A 23,545-nucleotide genomic window follows, 5' to 3' on the forward strand; every position below is an offset into this window, starting at 1 on the left:
GGAACGCCCAGGCTACTTTTTGTGTAGTTCATTAAAGATCTATTTCTGCCTACGGTCTGCTGTCGTTGTTGGGAGGAGGGAAGGAGGAGAGAGGGCAGCTGAAGGGTGCTGGTTCCCAGCCCTTTGCGGTAAGGAGTTACGGGTGAGTAGGGGTGGATACAGCTCAGCTACTCTCCCCACTGGAAACCGCAGGCGCAGCCGCTGCTTTGACACTTTAGTGCTTGACATGAGCAGCAAGAGGTGCCACAAGAGAGCAGGGAGGAGACCCAAGGACAGCTGAGACACAGGAGGGAAGAGAATGGTTAGTGCCCAAAACAGCCGTCTGCGGAGTAATGGGTTCTGTGTAGGGCTGTTGTAATTTGTTTGCTTAGAAACCAAAGGAAAAAAATACTGCAGGGAGGTCTGAAGTTTCTCCTTGGCTAACAGTAACAATTGCTCAAGAAATAAACATTAAATTCCCATAGTGTAATTAAATTCCCATTACAGTGTAAATGTTTGAGTTCTGAGTTTGCCCCAGCGTTGGGGCGCAGCTGCCCCAGGCGCCAGGGCTCTGGGACAAAACTCCCCCAGAGCTGTAACTCCCCAGGAGTCAGACCTACGATTTTTTCATTTAGGAAAGTCACCCCACGCTCTTCCAGTTGGTTTTTTTCCCTTAAAAGGTGCAGTAAAGCCAAAAGCCAGACAAGTAACCACGGCTCAGCTCTACTCAGCCACAAAGCGTGTAGTAAGGCTGGGGAAGGACTTGCTCTGGGTTTGTGTGAGTTGCTGCCCAGTCGCCTACACCAGCACCAGCCCTGGGACGTGCACGTACCCGGTACCTCAGCTCACCTCTCCGTGTAGCTGCACTTGACCCTGAATCCAGGCAGAGCTCAGAGCGGCGGTACCACAGGGGAGGGTTCTCTGTGCTCAGTGCAAGGGGGGCCGAAGGGGTGAAGCCACAGGAATATTTTCCAACTGGAAGCCACGGCTGGCACTGAAGGGCAGCACCCCAGAGGTGCAGCCCAACAGCAGCACGAGGTGGCTGATGCTCTGCGCTGCTCCGCTTACTCAGAGCCTTAATGGGCAACAGACAGAGGCAAGAAACCCTGTAAACGAGCTGTATTACTGTGGGCTCAATTAAGACTGTCTTTGCAATTAACTAATTGTCTTTAAGCGTTAGGAAACAGGCAATCATAATTTAGCAGTGTGAGAAGGAACTATTACAGATAGTGCAGCGTTGCTCTGGGGGAGCAGGAGGAGCGAGCACTGTGCCATGGGGAGGTGACTTGTCAGAAAGACTTCAGTATTTTCCATCACGTTTTTCTCTATTAACTTTCCTGCAACTCTGGACAGAATTTGCTCCTTTTGGCACCATTTATGATGCTGGGTTGGGGCACTGTGATTCAGAGGTGACCCCGCTTGGAGGGATCCTCCTCACCCACCAGCACTAGATCGGTGTGAATACCCAGACAGGACGAGTGACCCCTCACAGGGCTAAAATACCACCGGGGAGGTGTGTGTGGCTGCTGAGAGTCCTCCAGCCTGGGGCATTAACCTTCAAACACGAATAAAGACATCCGACCAGCCTGAATTATTTAAGTACATTAATAATTAAATGATTTTGTTGCAGTGAATGAAGCAAATAATAACTTCCTAATGCTCACTACTTCTTTAATTAGTAGCTACTAAGTGGCAATGACAGGCCAGCACTCTATTAATGAGCTCTTACTTTGGGTTTGATCGGGTCTGATTTTGGCCAGATGGCTGCTACGAGCTGCAGCCACGGCACAGGGTGGGACAGCGTGTCCCAGCCGGCCTCCCCCGGGGACGGCGAGGAAACACGCGTGGAACCGTAGGGTTCTAGCTGCACCAGCTCCCGCCAGCCACATGCTGCGTTTACCAGCACGGCAAAGTGCTGTCCTGGGAATGAAGCAGCACCGCCGGGCACGCTGGGGCTTTCACCACCTTTTATTTAACAACATGTTATTTTCCCCTTACACTCAAGTGCAGAAGCTCCAGCGTGTTCCGTATTTGCCCAGCACAGAGGGAACACAGGGCGACCAAGCTGGTGAAGGGTCTGGAGGGTCTGACCTACGAGGAACGGCTGAGGGAGCTGGGGGTGTTTAGCCTGGAGAAGAGGAGGCTCAGAGGTGACCGTAGTGCAGTCTAAAACTACCTGAAGGGAGGGTGTAGTGAAGTGGGAGCTGGCCTCTTCTCCTGGGCAACTAGCGATAGGACAAGAGGACACAGCCTCAAGCTTGGCCAGGGGAGGGTCAGGTTGGACATTAGGAAGCATTTCTTCTCAGCAAGGGTCATTAGCCATTGGAAGGGGCTGCCCAGGGAGGTGGTGGAGTCACCATCTCTGGAGGGGTTTAAGAAAAGCCTGGACATGGCACTTAGTGCCCTGGTCTAGTTGCCATGGTGGTGTCAGGGCAATGGTTGGACTCGATGAGCCCAGAGGACTCTTCCAACCTCATTGATTCTGTGATTCTGTGAAAAACAAAGTCCTGATGGCAAACTAAGAACTTGTACTCACTTTTTCAAGGCAATTAAATAACCCAAATGAAAGTTCATTTCCTTGTTCAGACGAGGTAGGGAGGCACAGGGAGAAGGAAACACTGGCCAGTCTCATTGCAGCACCTGCTCGAGATCCACCTCCAGAGAGATGATGAGGTCGCTGTGACGCACCCGGTGGAGGTTCCAGTCTGCCGAGGGTGGCTCCAGGCTGCAGTCAGGCGGGGTTTGTTTTGTCCAGATGAGGCTCTCACAGTCTCTGTATCACCCAAAGTTTTGGAAGAGGATCAGGAGTAGGCAAACGCTGTCACAGTATCAAAAAGTCTTTCAAAAACGAGTTTGCTAGAGAGGAGTGTGGTTTGCAAAGGACAGACCGTTCACGCCGGGCCGCCGATCCAGCCGGCCGCGCCGCGTGGCTCATGAACGGCTGAGGTAGGTGTGCTCAGACAGGGACCTTCTCCATGACGCTGTCCGCCACGTGCACCTCGTCGGCTTGCACCGTCACCGTGGTCGGCTGGCCGCAGACGTGCTGGTGGTCCTTCCAGTCCTGCGAGGGGAGAGCAGAGGGAAAGGCCATGAGGAGAAAGGGCCCTTGGGAACGCGCGGGGCCCCAGCAGAAGCCGCGTGTGAGCAGCGCTTTCTCCAGCACGGATGGGCCACGGCAGCTCTCTGGTGCTCGGTCAAACCAGACTAATGCTGGACAGGAAAGGACCCGCACACTGGGTCAGTGTTAGAGGACACAAACCAAGCAGAACGCTGGCTTCTCAACCCAAAACCCAATCCAGGGCACCAATGCCAGGTCGTGGAAATGACATTACACCAGACAAAAGTGTAATGGTGGCCAAGTTCCCTGCCTGCGGAGCAGGAAGATTAAAAAGCCAACGGAGGAACAAATGACTGAAAGGAAAATTGGCCTGGTTTAGGCCAAACCAGGACACCGGCAAAAGGAAACAGTCCCAACTCTCCAGCTGCTCCATCCACCCGGCCTCAGGCGGTTCCAGCTCGGACAGCCCACAGCCCTGCAGCCCTGGCCAGACCCAGTGACCCTTCCCTCTAGAGCAGGGTGCCAAGGCGCTTTGGAAGGAACTGGTGTGAAGCACGAAGCACAGCAGCTCCCTTCACCGCACTTCTTCATACCTGTTTCCACCTCCTGTGTTCAAAAACTTACGGTTTGTCCCACTGTAGCATCACAAATAATGTAAAGAGTAAGAGAACTGTGTCCTCAGCGACAGAGCAGGAGCAGAGGCGCTGGGGAGTGTTCAGCTCAGCAGGAAGCGGCAGCGAAGGGCTGTAAAAGTGCTCCCAGCTAACTGGTCCCCACAGCTCACCCAGCGAGGTGCCCACGCCCTCATTTCTGGTGTTACCCTGAGTTTTAGATCACCTTTGAGAAGGTGTGTGCAAACCTTGGGACCTTCCTTCCCTACCTGATCTGGACCCTGTCCTGCAGAGCTGCCCCATCACTACCGCCTTGCTCAGAGACCCAGCTGGCGGGAGGGGGTTCAGGAGATGCCCACCAGGTACAGGCAGAGCCGTCTGGCTCTCCCCAGGGTCACGCAGCCCCCTCTAACCAACTGAATCTGCAACTCACAAACAAGCCCATACCTTCCGCTGGCAGAAGATGGAGCAGTAGTTGACTTTGTGGCATCCCGTGCACTCGTTCGTCGCCTCACGGCCGCAGTTGGCACAGGACTGCTGTAAAAACAGACAGCAGAGCGACCACGTCAGAGATACCAACAACAGGGAGAGCACTGAAGTGCAACACAGGTGCTGTGACATGTGATGCAGGAGCAGGAGTAAACCCCCTGTTTCCCAACACAAAACAAACGGGCCCAGTGGCTTCTGGCCATGCTTTCAGAGACCCACTCCCCTTGCCACGTTAGCAGGGATCACTTGGGACAATGAATTGCACCAGTTTGCCTTCCTGGGGGGCAAGAAGCCCAGTTGGCAGCACGACTACGTAAGCAGTGTCCCAACAGGGGAACAGAACAGAGGAGTAAAATTAAAAAGTCTGTAACAGGAGCAAGGACTTAAACCTGGAAGTAAGGTGAGATAGCTTGGCCAGGGGAGGTTCAGGTTGGACATGAGGAAGCATTTCTTCTCAGCAAGGGTCATTAGCCATTGGAAGGGGCTGCCCAGGGAGGTGGTGGAGTCACCATCTCTGGAGGGGTTTAAGAAAAGCCTGGCCATGGCACTTAGTGCCCTGGTCTAGTTGACAGGGTGGTGTCAGGGCAATGGTTGGACTCGATGATCCCTGAGGTCTCTTCCAACCTGGTTGATTCTGTGATAGGATACATGGATGACAAATCACACCTCGTTTTTGTGTCTATTGCTTTAATCTTGTATCAGTGACATCAGTTAACATAACCTGTATATTTAGGTGGAAATATCACTGAAGCACCACAACAATAAGCACTTCACAGAGCATTCTGTTTCCAGCCACGTAAATTACTGACAAATCATCAGCACGTCGGAGCAGCAGTGTGGGGCCGTGACAGGAGGCATTTCTCGGCTGTGAAAGTATCGCAGGCATCTTTATTCCACCAGCTCCTTCTCTCTTTTGAGCACAACCAACCCAAGAACCAGTGCCCTGATTAACACCGAGTGCACCACACCGTCTGCTCACGTCTTACCAACACACCTACAATTAATGGGTGGTGCAAGTGAACTGTGTTTGTGTTCCTGGTGTACAGCCGGGGATTCAGGCCACCAAAAAGGGACTTAAAGCTGCTCTTTGGGACTTGCAAAGCCTGTCCCAGAGGGATACTTGATTGAGGCTGATCATAACCTGTACAGGATTGGAAAATGTTGCAGATACACAGAGCGTGCAGTTGGACCTGATCTGAGAAAGACTGCTGGATAACAGACAGCTGTGAGGGCTTAAATCACGGGTCCTGAACTAGCTCAGCTCCTGCTCCCATGCCAGAAGCCAGGGAGAACCACACTGGTTTGAAAACAGGACACAAAGGAAGAGGGTTTCCTTCCGATCACACCTCAGTGCCAGCCATCCTCAGAGCTGCAGTGCCAGTCCTCAGAGGGGAGTGACATTGACTAACCTGGCCAGACGACGAGAAATAACTGTGAAAGCCTCAAGACTTGGGCAAGGGGACACTGCTGGAACAGAGCATCAGTCCTGCGAGGGAAAGCTCAGATCCCTGCCAGAAGGCACGGCCAGACACAGAACACGTGGCTGCAGTAGCAATGACAACAACCTCTGCATCTTTAAAATGAACAAGACAAAAAACAAAAGACTTCATAAAACATGAGACATCCCCAGCTTACCTTGATGATGATTTCTGTTTTCCCATCCACATCTTCTGCTTGTTGAAATAACTGGTTCTGATACTGCTGCAAGGAAAAATACACCAGACTTGTCATTTCACAGCCAGAGGATGAGGTGAGGGCTGGAGAAGGGGGCTCTGGATGGAGGGGCCTCACACTGGGCTCGCTACTGGCAAGCCCAAAACTGCAGTTGCAAGAGGACAGCGGGGAACCTCCCTCCTCCCTTCCAGGAGAGGGACACTGTGACCTTACGTGGAGACAGATGAAGAAGTTGGTGAGAAGACAAACGGCCAGTGAAGCACAGCACTTACTCGAACCCCGCTCTCCCCACTCCGTCCAGCCCAGCACTCCTTCAAACAGGGGGGTTGACTGCCCCGAGGGACCTGCACCCCCCCACAGCACCTAAGGAGCCAGCAAAGGAAACACAACGCCAAGGTAACAGGGCCAAACGCCATCTTCTTGGGCCAAGCCCAGTGATCCTCATCCACTAACAGGCACAAGAGTCTGAAGGGGTGGCACAGCCCAAGAGAGCGATTAGGGACAGAAACAGCAAAATCAACACACTCAAGACTTTAGAAACAGAATCAACCATCGCCATTGTTTCTCCTTTTAGTAAGAGCATAAAGGGGCTTTCAAACAGTTTTTCCTTAAGCAGTCCCCTGGGGTGGCTTTTAAAGCACGCTTTGGGCGTGTTGCAGGTTTACTCCAAACCAGTTGAGTCCAACCAGGTGCTGCTCCGCCTGTTGCCCTGCCACGCTCAGCAGCCAGCGCTGCGGGGACACAGGAGCCCTAAAACACAGCAATTCAAACCCGATCCCGACTGGATTATGTGCTAACCCTGACTTAAGTTTATTGGGAACAGTTAAAAAGTAAGAATAAACCCGAAGCCCCACCTTGAGGCCAAGCAGGTTTATCCAGGAGTGACCACGACCCAACACATAAGGAGATTAAAGGCTTGATTTACAAGTGTCTCTGTGACCTGACATCACGGTATTTATTCTCCTGTGAAATCACAACCTTCGAATCCTTTACATTACCATGACACAAATTCCAATCAAAAAACTCGAGGGAGATGGAGGCGGCGGCAGGGAAACCTCCTGCTGCACACCGCAGAGGTGGGATTGGGTTCTGCCACTGACAATTAGGCAAGACCAGGCTAATTAGCAAGAGAGGATGCGTGCAGGTGTCCCCGTGTGCGGAGCGTGTGTCGCCTGGAGGGATATTTCAAATTACTATTTTGAAAACCAAAGTTGTGTCCAAGCCATAAGCATCCTTGTGAAGACAGGGAATACACCAGCAAGTGCAGGCCTCTGGCCTAAGAATCAGTCTTGCTATGTCTAAGGAAGAAAATGACGTTGATTATTGAGAGAACCATTAAAGCCCGTGAGCACCGGCCGTGGAGAAGCCGGGCCTCAACGCCTCGTGCCACAGCTCCACAATCAGAACCCTTCCCACCACCACACTCCACTTCACCCTCCACAAGCGTGGCTAACCCTGTTCTCAGGGAGATTGCCAATGCGAGAGACATCAAGAGGAAGCCCAGCCACCTCCGTCCTTGTCTAAGCCACAGCAGCTCCTCCACCTCTGCTCTCAGCCCCCAAACCCTGCTGATGGAAACCACACGTTTAACCCCCTCTGTCCCCTTTCCACCGGCCCAGCCAGCCCTCTGGCTCTGCACAGCCCACGGCGCGAAGAACTCAAGCCCTGCAGAAACTATGGAGAAGGAAAAGGTGTGGTAAGAGAGAGGATCAAACCAGAGACATCCAGATCTCTCACAAAAGCGGCTCCAGAAAACCAGTAACCTCCAGCTCTCAGCTGTTTCCGCTGCTGCTCTGGAGCACAGAAACCATTATTTGCTTACTAGAGCTACGTTACTTAATGCCCGACCCTTTTTGGGTTAATTTCATACTCTCTAGCCCTGAATTGTTTTAATCTTTCTAAAAAAGCAGTCAGCTGGCCCAGCTGTTAGCTGATTTAATCTCCCACCTTGTTTCCAGTGGGCCGGGCTCCGAAGGCATCACTGCACTACACAGAGGCAGCTATTCCAGTTAAAACACTTGTCAGATTTCAACACTGATTCTTTTAAATTTATACAGAAAAGCTGTTTAACACAGTTCCTGAATACCTTTATCTTCCAGCGATGTCTTCTGGCACGGAATTCGGTGAGTTCATGTATTCTCCCCCTCCTAAAGTTTATCTGATACAAATGATGGCTTAATGCACACTCAAAAATTACCTTGCCAAAGCACCCCGACCCCTGTGGGAAGCGCTGCCCTTAACCCCTTCCTTTGGGCCAGCGCTGCGAGGCTTCAAGTACCTCTTGCAAGAGATGCTGAGCCTTTGTTGCCCCACTGACAAATATTTTGATACTTTTATACTTTGCAATAAGCATGATGCATTTTAGAAGTTAATATAAACACTGAGCTGGAGGGTTTATGGTTTGCTTTTCATCATTCCCCAAGACTTGAGGCAACATAAATGCAACTTATATTTGGTGGCTGCCAACGTGCAGCCGTACGCAGGCTGAGCGCCGGCTGCGTATGTGCCTGTTTCCACACGAAAGCCCAAGGCTTATGGCCAGCAACGTTTCTTAAACAGCCACCTTCGGGTCTGGAACTAACTCTGTGAGGGCTCTGCTTGTTCATTAAGGAGTTCTCGTCATCAACAGGCACGTGAGGTACTGCAGGCAGCACACAGCATGGTTGGACTCCATGATCCCAGAGGGCTCTTCCAACCTGATTGATTTTGTGATACACAACAGCAAAGTTATTTTTAATCACCGTCTCAGACTCCAGGATAATTTTGTTTCAAAAGAAATTATTGCAAAAGAGATATTTTCATAAATGTGGGAATTGTAGATTTCGGTTTACAAATTGTCCTTATTTCTAGGACTTTGATGGTTCACACTTTTCTAACCCAGCCTTTTACCCCACTTTGTAAAGGGGTACGCAAGCCCCCAGCGCAGGAAGCGTCACCCTTATTTCAGAGAGCAGGCTCGGAGGCCCAGAGAGGCCAAGGACTTACCCAGGGGCATCTACAGAACTTCTGGCAAAGACAGAAACAAAATTTGGAAGAGATCCTCAGCCTTGAAATTTGCCCAGCGAACCACAATCCTTAAGGACATCACCAGACCCTGACCCAGGGCATTACATGGTTGTGATCGTACAGGGAGGCAGAGTGAAAAAAACCTCACGGCAAACACTGGGAAAGAGTGGAAATCATCTGTATTTTCTCTGACTGCCTGTGAAGACGGGCGTCCGTATCCCACTGCTGCACGGCACCACGCCTCAGCGCTCAGTCCAGCCTCCCTGCTGCTTTCGAGGACTCTGCATCTAGGTTTGGAGCTGCAATTAGGGATCCAATCCTCCTGCAAAATTCAGATTAGACATGACATCCTAAGGAAGAAACATGGCTGTAGACGCTTCTTATCTACACTGCACTTATAATTTTTTACGGTTTTCACTTGCTGCATTTAGCAGATCCCCTTCCTGCCACAACTCCTCTCTGATGGTGGCATTTCCACCTTCAAAATGATATAAATGAGGGGAATAATGTATTCCTAAACCTCCTTTGAATAGTCCTGGATGATATCATTAGCAAGTGTGATCAGAATGAAATGGTGCTGTCCGCTCTTTGGCTTCACAGGTAACAGAAGTCTCCAGGCAGCACAAATGCCTGCCCTGCTCAAAGGAAAGTCAGAGCAAAAGGCTGCCTTCCCCAGTGCAGAGCTCTGCGTGTCCCACCGGCACCCCCCACTGCTCAGCACACAGCACAACTTCTGGTATTCAAAGCTAAGTCAACCAAACTGCTGCTACATGGGAGCCGACTGGCTCATTTGTGATGTTTAATGAACTCCAAAGCTCATTAAATAAGAAGTATGATAAATGAAACGCATTCTAGTGAGTGATTTGCAATATACAACAAGGCATATAAGATGTGATTAAAAATTCTTAATGCTTAATTTATTGCTCTCTAGGAAGACTGAAACACCTAGCACACAAGTAAGTTTTCCTACATGTTTGCTCCTCCTGCCACCTCTTTACTCTGCTTAAACTCGGGGCCCATTCAGACTTGCCATGAAGTTTGTGTATCCAGCTGGGCACCAGCCTGCTCCTACCAGATCTCTTTAATCCTGCTGTGTATTAAGTCGCTCTTCCAGGAAGAGCTGAGTCTGCAGCTCCATTGTCATTTATCTCTGGTACAGCCTTTGCTCCGCAGCTCGGATACAACGGCACAACCTTTCCCTTCTGAACACCCAGGAACACGCCGCTGCGCAGACGTGCTGCAGGCTGGTGGCTCTCCTCCAGAGCAGCCACACTGCTGCCTCGTGCGAACAGAGGAGGTGATGAGAAGGTTCCCCCGTTTGCTGGCCCTTGGAAGTTCTGTCAGTGTCACAAAGCGGTGACAAAGCACCTGTTTCCTTTGTATTAAACTAGTCCAGCAAAAATCAACACCAAGGCAGGAAGACACCTCTTTCTCCCTCTCAGAATCCCAGAATCAATGAGGTTGGAAGAGCCCTCTGGGCTCATCGAGTCCAACCATTGCCCTGACACCACCATGGCAACTAGACCAGGGCACTAAGTGCCATGTCCAGGCTTTTCTTAAACCCCTCCAGAGATGGTGACTCCCCCACCTCCCTGGGCAGCCCCTTCCAATGGCTAATGACCTTTTCTCTCATACACCTTCACTGTCAAATAAAGCAGTCTGACCACACACATACTCAGGGTGGGAAAGAGCCTTGCGTTACAAACCAGGGAAACGCTCATGAAATGGGAAAAGCATCATTGCCCAACACAAAGGCAGACAGGCAATTACTGGACATTTACTGTAATTGCTTCCATTGGCAGCCCTGTCCCCAGAAACCCAGAGTTTCTTCCAAAAATGGAATTCTCTAGAAGGAATTCAGCAACAGCTATCTGCAGTATCAGCCAGATGGCTCCAGATGCTGGCACACAGCAGCAAGCTTGAGAATTGTTATTTGGACAGTAAAAAACCAGCACCATGAGCAAGTGTTTTTATCAACATGCAAAGCTGCTGAGGTACCCGTTACACAGCAGGAATGGTAACAACTCCAGTTGTATAACTGGGGACTCAGTAGTTACTGGGAAAGGGACGTCCCCTGGAAACACACGTGCTCATCCTTGCCTTGTAAAGTCAATACACAGGAGTGATTTTAACTCCCATTCCCAGGGCAAGAAGAAACTAGAAGTACACTGAAGTGAGCTGGATCTGGATCAGAGGGTGACAACCGTTCCAGGAACCACTGTAAGGATAAACAGAAGGGAAGACAGCACATAAACTGGAACAAGAGCAGAAAGCAAATTTAAACAAAGTCAGATGTTCATCTCTAAACTGTGCCAAAGCTTCCAGTGTCTCATCCCATGCCCTACACAGCTTTGTGGCAGCAGCCAGCCCACACCTGGACAGCAGCACACCCATTCCTCCCAGGAGAAAGGCAGGGAAGAATCAGACTCCCAACGTATCACACACCTGCACGTCAAGGATGCAACGTACAGGAGGGTTTAGCAGAGAGCAAAGACTATCAAAGACGCTGCAAGGGCTGTCACAGGGGTTCTCAGCTCTCAGCAAAGCCTTCCCACACACACTTCAAGGTCTTGAAGTGCCTATGGATTCAGCAGATTCACACTCGTGCCTATGGATTCAGCAGAAAGCTGACGTTAGCACTAACGCCGACGGCAACAGCAGGCAGGGTGTGTGCAGGAAGGGAGTTCCTCAGCTACCCACAATGACACCAGTTCCACGGTCCGCTGCCCCCCACCTCTCCCCCTCAAGTCCACACCAGCAGCTGTGGATCTGGGGGAGAAGGGGAATGCCTTCAGCAGTGCGTGGAGCCTGATTCAGGGTACATGCATGAGCTGGTGTTAAGAAGAATCCAGGGTCCCCACCATGCACCCACCAAAGAGAAGAAAAGCAGGGAGAACAGGGCAGTCCTTGTAGATAATCCCTCACAGAGGAGAGGAGGGCCACTGGCTACAAGCCACCACTCCTGTAATGCCAGCTGGCCTTGCAGCCCTACCACAGGACTCAGGCGAGATCAGCTTTGCTTGCACAATGCTCAGCCAGACACCTCTACATTTTACTGCTTATCTTCCCCATAAACTCCACAGCTTGCTGTTCTTTTTATCCCCCTGCCTCTTAAGGCCACCAAAAGCCTCTTTGGTAGCCCTGCTCACTTGACATAAAGAAAGCAGCCACCACACAGCTGAACACTCACCATCTTCCCTATACCAGGATTCAGGGCCCACGGCTCATGAGTTTAAGGATGGCTGATGGGAGAGCTCAGGACTCATAACACCAAACAGTGCCTATTGCTGGCCTGCTGCCCACAGCTCTTGGGATCCCAGAGCACCCTACTCCTTTCCCCATGATACAAATAACTCTTGGTAACGCTGCTCTCAAGACACTGAGAAACAATTTCTAAGGGCTACCACTGCTAGAGCCAGTGACAACCAGCGAGGTACCACTCTGGTCATCACTCAGCCAAAAAGACGCCCTTGGCTGAGGCATCTCCCCTCCTCTGGCGTAATTACCTCTTTCCTCTCCACATCAGCTTGAATTTTTGCCTGCGTGACAGCGGCCTCGCGGAAGGAGGAGCTGGCCTGCTTGGCCTGTTCAATGAGAGTCTTCAGCTGCTGGGCCGTGGTGAGCAATGAATTGACCATCTCTTCCAAGTAGAGCCAGCTCCGCTGCTCCGTCACTTCCAGCCCGTTCACCACCGAGGGGGACATGGCTTTGGTGGGGGTCGGGGGGGGCACCGCCAGGGCAGGGATTGAGGTTAGCACTGAATGTAAAGAAAGAAAAAGAAAAATATATAGAATTAGGGCATTTCAATTCCATAAAGTGTGTGTGTGTGTGTGGCGTTTCCTTTTTTGGGGTGGTGGTTTGTTGCTTTTTTAAAAAATACGGTCTGCAAAACTTTCCAATCCAGCCAAGTTTTGCTGAACAGCCCGACCTGCTGTGACCCAAAGTGCACAGAATGGGTCTGTGCAGGACTCTCAAACCCAGAGGATGGAAGAACATGTACTCCTGGCCCTATTGTTTAATCAGGGAAGGAATTAACAGCCCCCAGCACTGCTGCAGAGAGGCACAATGAAGCAGCATTCCCAGGGACTCCTCTGCCACTACCACCACAATGTTCCACCTAATGTCTCCCTTCATTATCGCTAAGGTTATAACAAGTCATTCAGTGACCCAAAACTTTTCTGAAATATTCTGATGCCACTACACAGATGTCAATTCTCAGGTGGCAAAACTACAAAAAACAGGCACTGATCCACACCGCGCTCCCCTGCACTGCCCAAAGTCTGACCTTATTCATAACCCTGGCCCAAGACTGGAATAAAGCCTAGACAGTCACCATCACCACCAATTAAGTCCAAGACATTCACACCTACCAACAGCTGACCTCTAAATTCCTCCCTAAATTCTTTACTAGAAAAAAGAGGGCACCACCAGCTTGGGGGCTGTGCAGTCTTATTACCCCAAAATCTGCTAATAGTCTTTTTTAGGATTTTTCCTCACATCTTTAGGTAGGAGTTTCAGAAGGATTCAGCACACAGAAGAAGCAGGAGGTACCTCAGGAACCACATTCCTCCCGGGATAGTTCTGCGTTGCCATTTTTAAATAGTGAGTGACACATCCCCATAGCAAACACAAGCCCATTCCAACTGGTGGATGCTGTGGCCCTCAGAGAAGCCTTGAACACAGCTGGGAATGTAACTTCAGATTTACTAGGCAGGAAGTTCTTGAACCAAACATAGAGGCTGAAGTGTCTGAAGGGCACTTTATTCTCATTTAGGCTATTACAATCTGTTTTGGATGTTACAGATATTGCCTTTCCAGGCTCGCTGGTCTGTCTGAGGTGGCTCCAGAAAGGCAGAAACAAGCCCCCAACCTCTCTCCCTGACGGACAGGGACACAGAACAGCAAACTGCCCAGCCTAGTTAGAAACAGAACAGTAGATCCCTCCATTCAGGAAAAAATCCTGACTACACTTCAAATGGTACTTAAAATTCAGCTGTAAATACCATCCTGAAACAATTCAGCTGTAACTGCTGCCCTGAACAGCAAAGGGCAGACACACCTTGCCGTGCCAGGCTGCAGTTCCAGCAGCTCCACTCACAGGGAACCTGCCCTGAGCAAAGCACCTGCAGACAAACAAGGCTTCTTGCAAGACTGCATTGAACACCAAATATCTTCCAAGACAGCAATTAATGTAAGTGTATTAACACTTGAACCCTTTTCACGTCCTCTCTGGTAGTTTTTAATGCAAGCTGCAAAAGCTGAAAGAATCCAGCACAGATTTGGAGAGAGAGAACAAGTCTCAAACCCACGGCACTACAGGGCACCATGTGTGAGATGTGCAACCTCTTCTGGCTGACAGCACCACAATGCAGGCAAACGGACATTTTATGCTCAACAGCCCTTAATTAAAATAGTAATTTCAATCAATTTGCACATGACTGGGGTAGAACTATTTGCACTTAGATATGAGTAAGAGATAAACCGGTCCTTTATCAGTAGCTGTTTGCAGAAGAGCCTTTCCCACTGCTACATTTCCAGCACAGTATTTATCCCAGCGTGACATTTGATAACTTATCAGGAATTACTTCCCATTCCTCATTTTGGTGTAGGTATATTAGTCCAGAGAAAGTATTCACTGATGAAAAAAAAAATCATTGTTTAATTAGCAACGTTAAGATCTAACACTTAAAACCAACAACAAGATTTCATTCTGGACAGAGCAGGAACACACTGTGCTGCTCCAAATAAGTAAGAGAGAACAGCAACAGGGATCAAAACCTGCCTTACAGCTCCTCCAGGTCAGTAACTATCAGAGTAACCTCACAGGATCACAGCAATTAGAGAAATAAGGGGCCTATAGATCACCCAATCCATCAGCCAGCCAGTGGCACTGTTCCCTGCTGTGTCATCCAGGCTGGATAAAACCACATAAAGCAAGAATGACGCCCCAAGTCTGCAATTCCAGTTTCTTCAACACTTCCAGTTTCTACCAGTACAGGCAGCACTCAAACAGCATTGTAGTTCACTGAATTTATCAGTCAGCTCTACAAACGAGCTTTCATTAAGTTTATGTAATATAATTACATTTGAAGAGATACTCGATAATCAGTTGAACCCGCCCTGTCAAGCACTAAGGGGCTGATTTGCATTTGTCATTTTTCATCTCATATTTTCTTTTTTTACTCCAGAGTCTGTCTGACCACAGCAGGGGAAGCTCTCGCTGCCCTTGTTAACCAACACCCATCATTCCAGCACAAACGTCAGTGTTAAGGGATGGAAAACTGACACTGGATGCGAGAGCAGCACACCAAGCCTGCCCCAAACCGCCTCCAGCTTCTATCAGGGATTCACAAAGAGACGTGGGAACTTTTAGAAAAGGTTTTGGGACAGAATTTTAAAGGGGATGGTCTCCTCAGATCAAACACTAAATAAATGTTTAGCCACTGCGCCCAAAAAGCCTTGAAGCAAAGGCCTTAGGAAGGGCAGGGCACTGCAAGGTGATTTAGGAAGCAGGATCACAACAATCAAAGTTCTCAATAACAGAGGGAAAAACTTTCCACATACTGAAAAATCTGCTTGTCCAAATCTTAGCAGCTGCACAACTCATAAGGAAAACAGAGCAAAGTTTATTATGTTGCCTCAGTCTTTGCTGAGACAGAAGATTAGAGGGTAAATTCAAGCACTGCTAATTGTGTCTCCCCTGGCGGACAGCAAACCTACCGATTTTGGGATGAGATGTTGGCAGCGCAGCTTCGGGGAACGCTGAGATCTGGCAGTTGTCCTGGTAACTGGGGTAGTGAGGCTCCGGGTGGCTGACCCGGCACGGCTGCTGCACGTTGGCGTCCTGCACTGCAGAGGAACAACGGCGTTACGGATCGCTGGGTAACACAGCTGCCAGCATTGCTTGTGCTGCTTTCACCCTTGTTTCTTACATTTTATACAAGTTCCCACATTCTGTGGTAATTCCAAGGGTGGCAAATGAGAAACAGTAGCATGATCTTCCACAGAGAGCAGGCGAGGCAACCTTGTACTGGTTTCATCTCTGCTTTCACCTTCAAAGGCAAAGGTTACTGCCCCCTCCTCTCCCACACACCAATACATTTACAATCATCACAGGACCCCAAATCTGGTTCTCAGAGCAGGACAGTTCCCTCAGCAGAGCTCACAACCCCGTGTATGAATCAAACTGAAAGAACTAAAATAAATGTCATGCTTTCATAGTTTGTTTGATTTATTCTGGCATTTTTCAGCATTTATTCAGCGTTTTTCACTTAATTTCAACACTCAGCTAGTTGGGTTTTTGGTTTTGGTAGTATTTTACGACGAAGGAGGAGTGAAAAAAATGACAGATGACCATAAAACCCTAGAAATCAGCAGAGGTGTGCATGAGCAGCTGCAACATCTGGACAAAATGTCCAACTCCTTTTGTGCAACTGGGAAGATTTCAGCTGCTGAAATAATTTCCAAGGAAGGACAGCGGGTTATGTACAGCCTCTCTGTAAGCTCTTGAGAAATAAATCCTTCATGCAGCATTCAAAATGCTTCTTCCTGTAGCAATGGGCATGCAAACCTTTGCTCCTCCTCTCACGGATGTCTAGCAGACGTACACCCAAACTCTTACCAGTGGCTCCAGTGAAGACATCCCCCTGGGACGGACTGTCCGAGATAATTGCTGTGGCTTCCACTGTCGATGCGCGGTCAAACGTCAGAGCCCCGGAGGTCGTGATCTGTCCAGAAGGAGTCACGGTGACTGGAAATAGTAGAAGTACTTTCATAATTAACAGTCAGCGCAGCCGCCTCGTTGTTTAGCTGTTGATATCCCTGTTCTGCATCACCCAAAGCCACAGAGCTCACAGAGCAGCCTGTGATAACCCGAGCGTGGATCACACCTATGACCAACACAACTGGAAATGGGAACAGAAGCCCCACTTGGCCCCTGAAGGCACTGCTGGCCTCCTGCAGGCCTCTGTTCTCTGGGTGTACGAGGCCAGACTGCTCACTTCCAACATGCTGCCTCCCAAACCACCACCTTGTCAATCCTTGTGTGAGCAATAACCTAACACCTACCAGAAAGGTTCAGCAGGGCCACAAAACCCATCAGCTTCTGGCTGATCCTAATTTATTACAACTTCAGCAAGAGTGGTTCTTCCTACTTAAATCAACATAAAAAACCTGTGGATTACAACTAACTCTATGATTAGCTGGACAACTTCAGCTATCTGTCTGCACAGAGGGATACAACATGCTTGGCCAATGCAAGGAACAAGTCACAGAATCCTTTTGGATGAATATATCTGAGCGGCTCCAAAACATTTAAACCCCTTTTTAAACAGGATTAATTAATCTGGCACGGTTACTTGGTAAAGGGCTGCTTCTGGGGCACGCTGCTCAGCCAGAAGGATCTTTTTGCAAACAATAATTCAATGTTAAGACACTGAGACTAGAGGTTCATGCCTGGTGAAATACATGGCTACTACCAAGACAAGCAGTCCTCCTCCCTGCACAGCACCTCACATTAATAAACCAATATAGATTAAACCTCTTTGGGGGATTAAAAAACCCCAATGCTCTAGAGAATCCTTGCATATTTCTCTTCCTGCTGCTGCTGGTAATCTAATCTTACTTTTGGCTGTTCTTTTTTGGATTTCTGTTGCTTTCTCCTCAATTTACTTCATAATGTCACTGTCCAGATGATGCCAGTGTGGTGAGAGCAGGAGGACACAGGAACGTGACTGGGAACGTGTGAGCTGGATGAGCTTGGAAATTAATTTCTGTTCTCACCCAGATGGTTTGAAAATCACACCCAGTAAGTAACAAAGCAGGCCCTGAATGCTAGAGAGGAATTTGCACATGAAAGCATCACCTTCTGCCTCTTTCTTTAATGGCTTTCAGGCTGTGGGTTTCATTCCAGCTGCTCAGGGCCTACTTTTCTACGTATTTCAAGAAATAGCACAAATCTTACTCCACAGCCCCCACCAGCTTCTAAAGGACAAAACCCAAGCCCAGGGGATGGAACAGGGATTTCTGGCAGAGCAGAGAAGGGCCAGCCTTCCCCTCAACCTAATTTCAACAGGAGGAAATTTCTCAATTGTCATTTGTGAAAAACCTACCTGAAACCCACTACGGATCAAGGCCGGGACTCTCCAGCTCCCCCTGCACTGCCAGGCTGAGAGAGCACGTAGAGGGGGGAAATAGAACCCAGACCTCTCTCAGAACAGAACGTGAAACCTACTGCTCACTGCAGAAGGCTGGTAAGATGCTCAGAACCGAGTCTCCTGCAGGTCTAGAGCTGCACTTTTTCCTACTCGACTGGCAGTCCCAGCGTGGCAGTGACATTAGCTAAAGACACTGAGCAAATAAAATCATCCACTGAAAACAAAGTGGCAAAAAATAAGACCTTTTTCTCAGCTGGCTCGTTCCAAGGGGTCACTGACAGACATAAAACCTCTAGTGTGGCAATTCATCAAAAAAGGAAAGTGATTTTTACCACAGAACCTACATGTAGTAGCAGCGGTGGCGGGAAGCAGAGTGATGTTTTTGGGGCAATCCTTCTTGACTGGAGTGGCAGGGATTTCATTTTCTTTTTTCCGCCTTTTATACGGTACAAAGAGGCGCACAGGGCCACTCTAGGCAAAAAACACACACAAAAGGAAAAGGCATGAGCTGAGGCACCTCTTTGGGGACTTTGGGATTACTCCTCATCCTTCCAGATGCAGCTAATTTCAGTTCTAGGAAACAAGCAAATCATCCAGGTCATAGCAGGAAAGAAATGCAAAACACTACCTCAAATCAAGCTAAAGACTTCTGCTCTCAGGACTTTAATCTCATTTTTGAAACAATCAACCAACAAACCAAACGCCAAACCAACAAACCAACCAACAAACCCAAGCAGTTTAGTATGAAAATATGGATCCACCATAGAGTATGACATTACTTCATTATAAAAACATTTTTTCCAGCTCAAAAAATCGTGAAATTTGAGTCAAAAATCACAAATAGCTTTAACATCTCCAAAAGGCATTTTACATAAATACATTATTTAGAAGAGGAAAAAAAAGAAGCTAAAAAGCAATAACTATTATCCAGTTTTACTGAGGCTGCTACACAACAGTGCCAGCAGTTCATCTCCTTTCTTTACAAAGCACAAAACACGCTGCAACCCCAGTCCTTGTGACCATTTCCAGGACACTCATAACCTGCTCCCAAATGGCTGTAGCAGCTTGACTGATTAATTGTTTTTACACTAATGGATGTAAACCCCACAACTCACCAGAGTCATGTCGTCGCAGCAGGCAGCACAAGTGCAAGAGGCAGCGTGAGGGTTTAAAATCCCATCCTGAAATTAAAGATTTACCAGTTCAGCATTAGAGTCACCAAAACCACGACTGTGTCCTGCTGAAAGATTCAGACCCAGGGAGACGCACCCACTCCCTCCGAGGGACCCTGTGGAGCAACAGAGCCCAGCTCCCCTGCACCACGGTGATGGGGTGAGCAGATGGGAGGAGAGTGAAGGAAAAACAAACCATTTTCAAATCAAAAGTCACAGATACGTGAATTTGAGACTTTATAAAGCTTCTGCCCAAGCAGAAATCAACTGTCAACCTAACACCCATGCCAAATTCTCCATGAGACTCCTGGACACTGCAGGAAATAAAGGACCCAAAGCCATACTCAATAAATGGTGCAAGTGAAGAACAGGTTTGTCAGGCAGACAGAATTAAGCAGATCAGGTTATTGAATTACAGTATCATGGGTGAGAGCTCACTTCTCATCTTCTGTGATACAGCTCAAGGCTGGACTTCATCCTGTAACCCCTTTCCAAGGACAAGCAAGATTTGCATTGTGCTATTTGAAAACATATCTAGAAAAATTCCTCTCACATCACCGACCCTCAACCAAATCAAGATGTTGCTTCCGAGTTGCCCCACGGCACCATCACACATAACTCTCCAGAGGACCCGCGCCGGGCGGGCGCTGCCTGGGCTCCCCCTGCCCCTTCCAGCAGAAAGGGAGAAGCAAACTTAACCTTACGTGAATAAGGCACTGCAGTGGCCTCCCAGCGTAGCGGATGCTCCTCTTCCAGTCTTTGCTGCTGGCTCGTCCCGCCATAGCTTCAAATTCAGTGGGGCTGTACCAGTTGTCCCCTTGCTTAATGCACCTACCACGGCCTCCTGGAATAAAACAGAAGAAAGAAATTGTTACTAAAGGTTAAGAAAAAATTTGCCACTTTCATAAAGAAGTAAATACTGAAATTGCTGGACAAAATAGCAGCTGATCTATAGCAACCACCAAATACACCCATCACTCTAGGATAACCATGCCCAGTTATTATCATGGCTGTGACAATGTGCATGTTTAGAGAGCTCCAACTCTGGGCCTCACCAATGCATCAAAAGGCTAGAAAAAATTACTCATCCATGAGAAGGGCAAGTCTTCCTTGGATAAACAGCACGAATTTAAGCCCTTCCTTAATTTGCACTTAAATTTCTAATCCTTCTGGTTGTGAAGAAAACTCTCTACCCATGAGGCAAGCGCTGTGCACTCAGCCTTGCTGACAACTTCTGCTGCTGCTTCTCCAGCTTTCCCACAGAGATAAAAGAGTCGAGGAGGGGCCAAGGCAGCTGAGGAGTCCCATTAGGAGACCAGCGCTCTACTTTCCGTTCCAGCAGGGATTCTTTAGAGCTTTGGAGAAACACGGCTCTACTTCTGGGACAAAAAGGACGTTAGAGGAGTCAATGTGCTACTGGGGAGACTCACTGCACAGCAGCCTGTTTCTTCAGAGTTAAGAAATAAGTTTAAAAGCCTCTGAAGAAAGAGCAAAACAGAAGAGAACAATAACATGGAAAGGGACTAGGCTGGCTGGGAAACTGTCTTTTTTTCCCTCGCCATCAGCCCTTTAAAAGAAGATTAAAAGAAGAGTGCAGCGAGGGAAGGAGGAGCTGTCACACTTCCTCTCCCAAGAGGGTTGCTGTTACCTGAGCCGAGTCTGTTTTTATACAGAATGCCACTGATGTTCCGGCACCTCACCGGGAGCTCGTTCTCATACACAGACGGGTCCCAGTTATACTTGGTTCCAGTTTTCTCTTGGACAGACGTTAAAGGGGTAGGAGGAGACTGCGGTCCTTTGAGAAAAAGGAAAAGAAAGGTGACAGCAGCCAAAAAGCACACTGGCTACACCTGCACACGCTCGGCTCGGGCAGCAGTGCCGAGGGGTTAACTGAAGCAGCCGACAGCAACGCGAGTTACGTGGAGCACCACAAAAAATCCAGCTTGAACGTTCTGCAAGTGACTGAAAATAAAGCAAACTGCATCTTAGGAAAGAGGCTTTAACAGCGCGTTAAACGCTGAGGGGGGTAACCTGCAGCGGGGGAAGCAGCTGGCTGGATCTTCCCCTTCCCAGGGGCCGAGCCTGTAAGGTGTTTTAAACCACTGGTTTGTCATGCCGACTTGTGGGCAGAAGGGAAACTGCCACGCAGCCATGAACAAAACCTTAGCAACAAAGCCACCAGCTATTGCAGCACTTAAATACCAGCAAACAGCCTGAATGGAGGTAAAACTATACTCAAGGACCCTTTAAAAAGAACCCAGGTCAGAACTAGGAGACTCATTTTTATTATCGATATTAAAATGATCCATCTGCCTTCGGGGGTGGGATGGGTGTAGGAAGGCATGTGACAGCCCACCAGCAAGGCAAGGTTTTTCAAGAAGCTTAGTGACAAGGGTTAAGGCAAAGAATAAACAAATGGAATATATTTCTGACAGGAAAAAAACAAAAAAAAGAAAATATTCTTCTACTCCCAAGAAATACAAGTACCATGTGAAGAGGGGACAAATGATCCTTATAAGGCAACTGCACAATATTGTGCACATAATGTTTTTTAACCCTAGCAACACAATTAAAATGGAGAAAAAGCAACCCCGCCGGGTGATGACACTTCAAAACCAGGCTGCTTTATACCTGGTGTGAGAGGTGCTGACGGCCCCTTCAGCCCTGCGGTTTCTACAATGCTGCCGTCCGTGTGAACCACTATGAGAGTGGCTTTTTCAGGGTTCAAGCCGTCCCCAATCTGGAGGGCTGTTCTCCCAGACTGCAGAAGAAATAAAGAGTTTACACTGATAGACTTAAAATACCAATGTATCTTAGTATGCCCCCAAATCTGCTCAAAGGTACCCTAAACCACCCATCAGTATGGCAATTATTAGGTCAGTTTTTGAGGTTTCAGCCAACTAAATTCAAATGTTCCAGGTCATCAGTTCCGTTAGAGAATGAGTATATGGGGGTGGAAAGGTGAATGGACAGACTTACCAGCACGTGTCCTGAAATTGAAGCGGCGTTTGCCACAGATGTAGTGAAAACATTGTCTGCGGAGGCACCAACGTTGGCTACTGTCACTGTGGTGACTTCTGAAATGTAAAACAGACACGAAGTTAATATTCTGCTGCATACAGAGAGCCTGATAAACAGCTAAACATCAAAAATATAATTGCATTTCCTTCTTCCTATTAAAAATTAATTTCATTTTTGATGACACCTCTAGGTTGTTATAAACACAATAATTCTGATTTTTATTAAGCTTTAGGTTGAACTTCTTTAACCTCCCTGAGACCATGGCCATCACCATGTGGTGAACTAAGGAAAAATTAATATTGCATCAGTACTAAAGAGCCCCCAACTGTGATGCTTTTTATTCAAAGAGACGTGACTGGCAAAGATCAAGACTATGAGAACAACCGACTCTCCCTCTGCCATATAATAATTTCTAGGGTGCTATTACCTGTACGCTTGCTCCAGTTAAACACTGTCCAAACTTACAAGTGTCCCTATGTGTAGCACATCGGACTGCCTAGCTAAACTCAGAGGTTTTTCAGTACCACACGTGGGGTAGGAGTGAAAAGCCAACACTGAAGCTCACGTGGAGACACCGATCTAGGTACAAAGGGCTCTGAAATGTCTGTGTATCAGAGCTCGCCTTCAAAATTTTGCGTGTTTTAGGGCACTTTGTTAATGGGACACGGGGTTAAAGGAATTTTAGATGCACAAAGGCAGCTCTTGCTCATTTTACTTCACGGTGTGTGGTGTAAAAGTGAGGAGCGTGTAATTTTCAAAGAGTTTGTGAGTGAGCAAAGCCTCGGCTGGGACCTGCCCTTTGTGCACCGCCCCCCTGAGGGAGCGCTGGAGGGGAGGGCCCGGGGGCCGGGGCTGCCGGCTCCACCCCCGCAGAGCCGAGCACCGGAGGCGGCGGTGGGGGCCGAGGGGGCGGGCAGGCCCCAGCGGGCCGGCCCCAGCGGCGGGAGCCCCGGGCAGAGCGGCGGGGCCGGGACGCCGCTGCCGCCGCGGCGGAGGCGGCGGGGCCGAGGGAGCTGCGCCTGCGCGCTCCGCCCGCCCTGACCTGCGAAGGCGGCGGCGGCGGCCTCGTCGGCGCTCCGCAGGGGCTCCGCTCCCATCTCCATCTGTCCGGCATCTGCCGCCATCACCGTCACCGCCGTCACCTGCGCCGCCGCCGCCGCCTCCTCGGGCTCCGCCTCCGATGCCGAAGCCACCGGCTGCGGCTGCTGCTCGGGTGCTTCCGCGGCCGCTGCAGCCGCCGCCGCCGCCGCCGCCTCCTCCGCTAAGCCAAGCTGCTTTGCCGCCGAGTCGGCGTCCTCCATGCGCGGGGGGAGCCGCCAGCGCCCGCCGCTCCCCCCGCGACCGCCGCTGGGGAGGGTCCGGGGCGGGGGGGGGGAGCCG

General features: G+C 49.3%; 1 protein-coding gene across 4 annotated transcripts; it reads right to left on the reverse strand.

The window, feature by feature from the left end:
* Window positions 1-1,570: 1,570 nt before the first annotated feature.
* On the reverse strand, window positions 1,571-23,466 carry DEAF1 (DEAF1 transcription factor). Of its 4 annotated transcripts, XR_011047927.1 has the most exons (14): window positions 23,208-23,466; window positions 22,124-22,221; window positions 21,776-21,905; window positions 20,793-20,939; window positions 19,849-19,988; window positions 19,088-19,153; window positions 18,317-18,443; window positions 16,439-16,567; window positions 15,538-15,666; window positions 12,324-12,574; window positions 5,773-5,838; window positions 4,096-4,185; window positions 2,868-3,040; window positions 1,571-2,752 (listed from the first exon to the last, which is right to left on the reverse strand). XR_011047927.1 is itself a non-coding variant. In XM_068397738.1 (13 exons), exons 1-13 carry the CDS (start codon window positions 23,464-23,466, stop codon window positions 2,936-2,938), a joined length of 1,737 nt encoding a protein of 578 aa, XP_068253839.1. In that variant the 3' UTR covers window positions 1,571-2,935. The 4 variants fall into 4 exon arrangements, 3 of the variants coding, with proteins under 3 accessions (XP_068253839.1, XP_068253838.1, XP_068253840.1); XM_068397738.1 differs by having other exon boundaries at window positions 1,571-3,040; XM_068397737.1 differs by lacking the exons at window positions 1,571-2,752; window positions 2,868-3,040; window positions 4,096-4,185; window positions 5,773-5,838 and adding an exon at window positions 7,199-9,139.
* Between the last annotated feature and the right edge of the window lie 79 nt (window positions 23,467-23,545).

The sequence above is a fragment of the Nyctibius grandis genome, chromosome 4 (assembly GCF_013368605.1).
Source record: "Nyctibius grandis isolate bNycGra1 chromosome 4, bNycGra1.pri, whole genome shotgun sequence".
In the NCBI taxonomy this organism is placed as follows: Eukaryota; Metazoa; Chordata; class Aves; order Nyctibiiformes; family Nyctibiidae; genus Nyctibius; species Nyctibius grandis.